Consider the following 7,932-nt stretch of genomic DNA (forward strand, 5'->3'; position numbering starts at 1 on the left):
CAAAGTTTAATTTTCTTCCAGTAAGAACCAATATCATCCCAATTCTATGTTCTATTTTGAATAAAGTGGTCAATTTCACATTTTTGTGTATCCTATTTGAAACTAGTGATAGATAAAACTGCTTCAAGGAAGTTCCCTCTAAATGACTAAGATTAAGAGACTGCTGTATAAAGGATGGTCTAGTTAGCTTTCTTTTTTTTCCCTAAATAACATTGATGATTGGAGACTCATAGAAATCACATTATTATATAACCAGATCAATTTTTTCTCATGAAGAAACATATTTAACTTTGGTTTTTATCAACAAATCAGAGATTATGACTGTTGTATCCATTGCCCTTTCTCAATAGAAATGATCACTTCCTGGTACCAGATTTTGTTGTGCATAGTGGTGTAACCAAAGGCCATACATTAATGAATTCAGGGTACAAATATTTTATGGCCATAGCTATAGATCTTTGATAATTTCATAGGATCAAGTTGAAATGGTTTCTCAACGAAAGGAGTCTGCTAAGACAGCCATTCAACTTTTTGGTAGGATTTTCTGAGAAAATTTTAATGTTTCCTGTCCCCACAAGTTCCCTAATTGGATATGAACTGATTAGTTTAGGTTGTTCTTTTCATTGCTTTAAGATGAAAGGTTAGGGTAGTAAGTTGAGATTTTTCTTTTTTTTACATATAGGTGTTTAGAGCTATAAATTTCTTTCTAAACATTGATTTGGTTGTATTCCTGTAATTTTGGTATGTTGCATCTTTATTTTCATCTTAAAATATTTTCTCATTTCCCTTGTGATTTCTTATTTGACACATTGGTTCCTGAGGAATTTGTTGTCTAATTTCCACACAGTTGTGAATTTCCTACATTTCTTTGTTAATGATTTAGAATTTTATTCCACTGTGGTCAGGAAACATACATTGTATGATTTTAATAATTCTATGTTTATTGAAGATTGTTTTGTGGCCTGGCCTATGATCTATCCTGGAGAATGTCTCATATGTATTGAGAAGAATATGGATTTTTCAGTTGCTGAGCAGATTGTTTTAATGATGTCTGTTGGGTTTAGTCTGTTTATCGCCTTCCAGTTTCTTGTTGCTTCCTTGTAGTCATTATTGAAAGTGAGATATTAATGACTCCAGCTATTACTATTGATTATCAGTTTATCCTTTGTGTTTCACCAATATTTGCTTCATGTATTTTGAGATGTAGTGGTTAGGTACAAATGTGTTTAGAATTGTTAAATATTCTGGATGGACTGACCCTTTTATCATTATAAAATGCACTTTATCTCTAGTACCCTTTTTGTTTTAAAGGCTATTGTTTTAAATGTTTACTTATTTGGAGAGAGAGAGAGAGAGAGAGAGAGAGAGAGAGAGAATGAGCAGGAGAGGGGCAGAGAGAGAGAGGGAGAAGGATTCTTGCCTCCACACTGTCACTGCAGAGCGCAGAGCCCAATGTAGGGCTCAGACTCGTGAACTGTAAGATCATGACCTGAGCCCAAATTGAGTCAGAGGCTTAACCGACTGAGCCACCCAGGCACCCCCATTTTAAACGCGATTTTGTCTGATACTAGTATAGCACTCCAGCTCTCTCATGGCTGCTGTTTGCATATATTTTTCCATTTTTTTCCCTTTCAACCTATGTGTACCTTTGAGTCTAAAGTGTGTCTGCCTCATGCAAATTTAGATCTCTCTCTTTTTTTTTTTACTCCAGTTTGCCAGTCTCTGCTCATGACTTGCATTGTTTAATCCACTCACCTTTTATGTTCTTATTGATACAGTTGGATTTTATGTGAAATTTTTCTTGTTGTTTTTTGCATGTGTCATATCTTTTTTGTTCTTCTGTTCCTCCTTTATTGCTGTCTTTTGTATAAAGTAAATGTTCTCTAGTTTAACATTTTAATGCTTTAAATAGTTGTTTTACTATATGTTTTCTTTCTTTCTTTCTTTTTTAATGTTTATTCATTTTTGAGAGACAGAGAGAGACAGAGCATGAGCGGGGGAGTGGCAGAGACCGAGGGAGACATAGAATCTGAAGCAGGCTCCAGGCTCTGAGCTGTCAGCACATAGCCCAATGCTGGGCTCGAACTTGTGAACTGAGAGATCATTACCTGAGCTGAAGTTGGATGTTTAACCAACTGAACCACCCAGACACCGCAGTTTTCTGCTTTTTTCTTGGTTTGTCTAGGGCTTATCACATATATCTTATCAGAATCTACTTCGAACTTACACTAAATTAATACCTGTTTATGAGTGTGGTACAAGCCCAACAATACATTGTTATAATTTTTACCTTATATAATTTATTTCTTTTAAAGATGCTGGGAGAGGAAAGAGTGAGTATGTATTTCCTGTTTGTTATAGTACCTTTCCGATTTACCATCCTGGCTCTTTTCATTTGTTTTTGTGGGTTCATTTAGCATATTTTTCTTACTCGTATCTAGGTCTGTTCCTACCCACCTACTTTGTGCATTAATTGTCAAATATTATTATGTTTCTATATATTATGGGCCCAACAATACAATTTTATATGTATTGTTTTATACAACTGCTTTTAAAAATAAGTTAAGAGATACGCTATCCTTTCTAATTAAATTTACCCACATTCTTTAATTTTTCATGTGGATTTGAACTACTGTCAGAGTCACTTTCTTTGTTTCATTGTTTTCAAGACTATCTATTAGCTTGGACTTCCTCATACTCTGTTCCTGATATGGTTAGTTCCCTTAGGGAGAGCTTTGGAGCCCTCTGCTTTCACAGCTTATCTCTTCCTTGTGCAGAATCTCTTTGTCATTGAGTGCTGATTTGACTATGATGTACCTTGGTACCATTTTTTTTAAACCATAGGTAGAGGTTTTATTAAAAAAAGAAAAAGCAAGGGGCGCCTGGGTGGCTCAGTCGGTTAAGCGGCCGACTTCAGCTCAGGTCACGATCTCGCGGTCCGTGAGTTTGAACCCCGCGTCGGGCTCTGGGCTGATGGCTCAGAGCCTGGAGCCTGCTTCCGATTCTGTGTCTCCCTCTCTCTCTCTGCCCCTCCCCCGTTCATGCTCTGTCTCTCTCTGTCTCAAAAATAAATAAACATAAACAAAAAAAGCAAGAACAATCCCCCAAAGACTTCTTTTGACATTAAAATGTAGAACAGATAATTCTACCAGGAGTTCTTATAGACATAAATGTCCAGGTAAAATGCAGCACCTTAGTAACTAAATATGATTTTATCATAGTTATCTTTTTTAAAAAATACTTTATTTTTTAGAGCAATTAAAAAAATTATTTTTAACATTTATTCATTTTTGAGAGACAGAGTGCAAGCAGGGGTGGGGCAGAGAGAGAGACACAGGATCTGAAGCAGGCTCCAGGTTCTGAGCTGTCAGCACAGAGCCCAATACAGGGCTCGAACTCACGAATCAAACCATGAGATCATGACCTGAGCCCAAGTCAGACACTTAACTGACTGAGCTAGCCAGGTGCCCCTATTTTTTACAGCAATTTTTAAAGTGGCTTTAAGTTCACAAAACAAGTTGATTGAAAATTACAGATTTTCTATACATTACCTCCCCTCATAGCCTCACTATCAACGTCCTGCAAAGGTTGGTACACTTTTTATACCTAACAAACCAATACTGACAAATCATTATCACCAAGAGTCCATAATTTACATTAGACCTCACCTTTGGAACATCTATGGCTTCTGACAAATGAATGACATATGTCCACCATTATGATATCATATGGAGTAATTTCGCTGCCCCAAAACGTCTCTGTGCATTGCCTCCTTTTCTCTGCATCCTTCCTAAGGTAACCTCTGGCAACTACTGATCCTTTATTGTTTCCACAGATTTGTGTTTTCCAGAATATCATATAGTGGAATCACACAACACGTAGTCTTTTCAGATTGGCTTTTTTCACTTGCAACATGCATTTAAGTTTCCCCAGGTCTTTTCTTGGCTTGATAGCTAATTTTTCAATGCTGAATAATATTCCATTGTCTGTATATACCATAGTTAATATGCCCACTTACTAAAGGACATCTTGTATACTTCCAAGTTTTGGCAATTATGAATTAAATTGCTATAAACTTCCTTAGGGAGGATTTTGTGTGGATTTAAGTTTTCAATTCATTCAAGTCAATACTAAGAAGCACAACTGAAACATTTTCTGATAAGAATATATTTAGTTTTATAAGGAAGTCCAAACTGTCTTCCCAAGTGGCTGTCTCATTTTGCATTTCCAGCTGCAATACATGAGAGTTCTAGTTGCTCCACATCCTCATCAGCATTTGATATCATCAGTATTTTGGATTTCGGGCCATTCTAACAGGCATGTAGTAGCATCTCGTTGTCATTGTTGTTTTGAATTTAAATGCATTTTATTTTTAGACAGCCTACATGACATGTTTCTTCTGCTTAAAAACAATTCCTCTGCTTCAAATAAATCAAGGACAAAATAAATGAAGAACTCAAGATGCTAACGTTCCCTTTGTCTAAGTTCTGGCATTGTGTGGATGAAAAGCAGCAGCCAATTATGGCAACGGGCAGTAACATCCAAAGTAGCAGCCAATTATGTTACCATTTTGTCACATGTGAACCGTCCTTATAGAAAATCATATATGGGGCCACACCATCCTCATGGTAATCCAGCAGAACAACCATGTCATCTGGATTTATGTTGTCATAAGTAGAGAATTGGTAGTTTTTGAAATTAGCAAGGATGTGCTTGATTTGTTCTACAGCCCCTGTCATAAACAGTTTAACTCTTTCTTGGTCTCTGTTCTTCAAGTTTGCCTTTGATTGATTTTATATAATCTTTGATGTGCTTCTCGTAGCTTTCTGTTGTGATTCTGGTTTCTTGCAAGTGATAGTTCATGACAATATCAACATCAGCAATTAGCATGCTTCCAGTACCTTTGTCCTCAGGGCCTCCAGTGAAAGCATTTCCACTAATGAGTGAGTCATCAGTCTTACTCTCTGTCTTACAGACCTCATGGTTGATGAGGTCCCAGCAGATGATCATGACAATGGCTGCAGAGAGTCAATGGTGGTGCTAGCTTAGCATGAGCCCAGAGCTGGAAGTAAGTGGGATGCAATCAGACGGGCATACTGGAGGAGGGGGAAATGGGTGGAAAAGCTCACTGTTTATTAATTTGTAATTCCCTAATTATGTTGAGCATCTTTTCATTTACTTATTTGCCATCTGTACATGTTCTTTGGTAAGCTGTCCAGATTCTTTTACCTATTTAATATTGAGTTTTTTCGTTCTTTATTGTTGAGTATTAAGTGTTTGTATTTTTGAATAACATTTACCAGCTATATGATTTAGAAATATTTCTTTTTCCCACTTTGTGATTTGTCTTCTCATTTTCTTGACAGCAGTTTTGCAGTACAGAAGTATGTAATTTTGACTCACAAATTTAGTCAAGCTTACAAATTCTTTCTTTTATGTATCTAAAAAATTGTTGCCATGCTCAAGGTCATTTAGGTTTTCTCCTATGTTATCTTCTAGGAGTTTTATTGTTTTATGTTTTACACTTAGGTTGATGGTTAATTTTGTGTAGGGTATAAGGTCTGTGTCTTGATTCTTTTTTTTTTTTTTTTTTTTGCATGTGTATGTTCAATCGTTCCAATACCATTTGCTGAAAGACAATCTTTGCTCCATAGTATTATGTATTATCCAAAATATTATCTTTGCTTCTTTGTCAGAGATTAGTTGATTATGTTTACGTGAGTCTATTCTGTGCTCTCTATTCTGTCCTATTGATTTACTTGTTTATTCTTTTGCCAATGCCACATTGTCTTGGTCATTGTAGCTCGATAGTAAGTCTTCAAGTCAGGTAGTGTAAGTTCTCTGACTTTGTTCTGTTTCAATATTATGTTGAATAATCTGGGTCTCTTGCTTTACCATATAGACTTTAGATTCATTTTGTCAATATCCACAAATTAACTTAAGATTTTGATTGACATTGCATTGTAATCAAGGATGGAAGAAGTGACATCTTAAAAATATTGAGTCTTCCTATCCATGAACAAGGATTATCTCTCCATTTATTTATTCCTTTATTCGTAAGATTTCTTTTACCAAGGTTTTATGGTTTTCTTCATATAGATCTTACATATATTTTGTCAGATTTGTGCAAGTATTTTATTTTTGGGGTGCTAGTGTAAATGGTATTGCATTTTTAATTTCAAATTCTACTTATTCATTGCTGGTATATAAAAAAGCAGTCGATTTTTGTATATTAACCTTATACCCTGCAACCTTGCGACTAATCATTTATTAGTTGCAGATTTTTGGTTTTTTTTTTTTTTTTTGATTTTCTACATAAATGATCGTGCCATTTTTGAATAATGACAGTTTTATTTCCTCCTTCCTAATCAGTGTAACTTTCATTTCCTTTTCTTGTCCTATCACATTGCTAGGACTTTCAGTACAATGTGTAATAAAAGTGGTGAAAGAGGATATCTTTTCCTTGTTCCTAATCTTGGTGGGAAAGCTTCCAGTTTTTCTTCTTAGTAGAATTTTCTTCATCTTTCTTCTGCCTGGGATTTGCTTTCATCAAATTTGGAAAAATATGGGGCCATTATTTGAAATCTTTCTCTCCTGTCCTTCAGGGACCTACTTACAGAAAGGTTAGGCCACTAAATGTTTCCCACAGTGTGTTGATACTCTGTTCATTTTTGTTCAGTTTTTTTTTTTTTTTTTTTAGGTCGGTATTTTATTTTGGGTAGCTTCTATTAGTATATTTCAGGTTCACCAATCTTTTCTTCTGCAGTGTTTGGTCTGCTGTTAATCCTGTAATATTTCCCATCACAGACATTGTTTTTTTCCCCTGTGGAAATTTGGTATATGTCTTTTTATAGTCATTTCTCTGTTAATGCTAATGTTTTCTTCTCCCTTCTCAAACACATGGTGTAAGGTTTTGGTTACATTTTTAATATCCTTACCTACTTGTTGTAGCCTCTGTATCATTATTAGCTTAGTTTTCATTGACTTCTTTCTTTCTTTTTTTGGTTGTGGTTTACAGCTTATTTGCATGAATTTTAAACAACAAGGAATGTTTACATATACTTCTGAATAGATTTTGTTCAGTTCAGGGAAATGAAATGTATAATATATATTTTATAAACATTGAATACTTCAGTTAAAATGTGTCCTTCAGTTATATAGAAATCACATTTTTTCATGCAATTTTATTCTCTTGGTACAAAGAGATACAGTAGACTTTGAAGGCATATATAATAAACGTCAAAATACTGTTTTACCAAAGTTTTTAGAAAATTAAGCAAGTTATCTTATCTTTATGGGTTTTGATTGTCTCATATGTTAAATTAAGACTCAAATATGTACCTCACAGAACACTTACAAACATTAAATTAGATATGACTCTAAGGAACCTAATGTGATGTATAAAGCACTGACTATAATTTAAAAAAATGTCCCTTTGGTAGATGTCTTTCTGAGGTGTATTGATTCTATACAAAAGAGACAATACCCCTACACCTAAATATAAGTTGGTGATATATCCAAATAATAACTTCATAACATTTTAGTAAAATATCAGTAAGGCTATCATTATTAAGTCATTCATTATACTCTCCAATCCCATGAACCTAAGATTTTGAGTTAATACATATGGACTCACTTAAAGTGCAAAAATTTAGTGATCAAGATGCCTCATTTCTACAATATCAGGCAATTAGATATTTATTAATCCAATTTTTAGACTACACATTTTTTTCATCTGAATGCTTAGCATCATACAGACACAATTAGAGGAGAATACAGATATTCATAGAGCAATTTAGAGTATAATATATTTTCATATAAAATAGGTTAAAATGGGATAGTTGCAGGTTGAAAGTGAGAGATTTCATAATGTAGAAGATTGCTTTAGTAGTTAATTTACTTCACATGATAAGGTTGGATGTTAAAAGACAA

The 7,932-nt window shown here is 34.5% G+C and overlaps 1 protein-coding gene across 1 annotated transcript; it reads right to left on the bottom strand.

Moving 5' to 3' along the window:
- Window positions 1-4,746: 4,746 nt before the first annotated feature.
- LOC128777764 (translationally-controlled tumor protein-like) lies at window positions 4,747-5,010 on the bottom strand. The gene has a single exon (XM_053905299.1). It carries the CDS (start codon window positions 5,008-5,010, stop codon window positions 4,747-4,749), a length of 264 nt encoding a protein of 87 aa, XP_053761274.1.
- Between the last annotated feature and the right edge of the window lie 2,922 nt (window positions 5,011-7,932).

The sequence above is a fragment of the Panthera pardus genome, unplaced genomic scaffold (assembly GCF_024362965.1).
Source record: "Panthera pardus isolate Hobbes unplaced genomic scaffold, ASM2436296v1 HiC_scaffold_17, whole genome shotgun sequence".
Taxonomy (NCBI): Eukaryota; Metazoa; Chordata; class Mammalia; order Carnivora; family Felidae; genus Panthera; species Panthera pardus.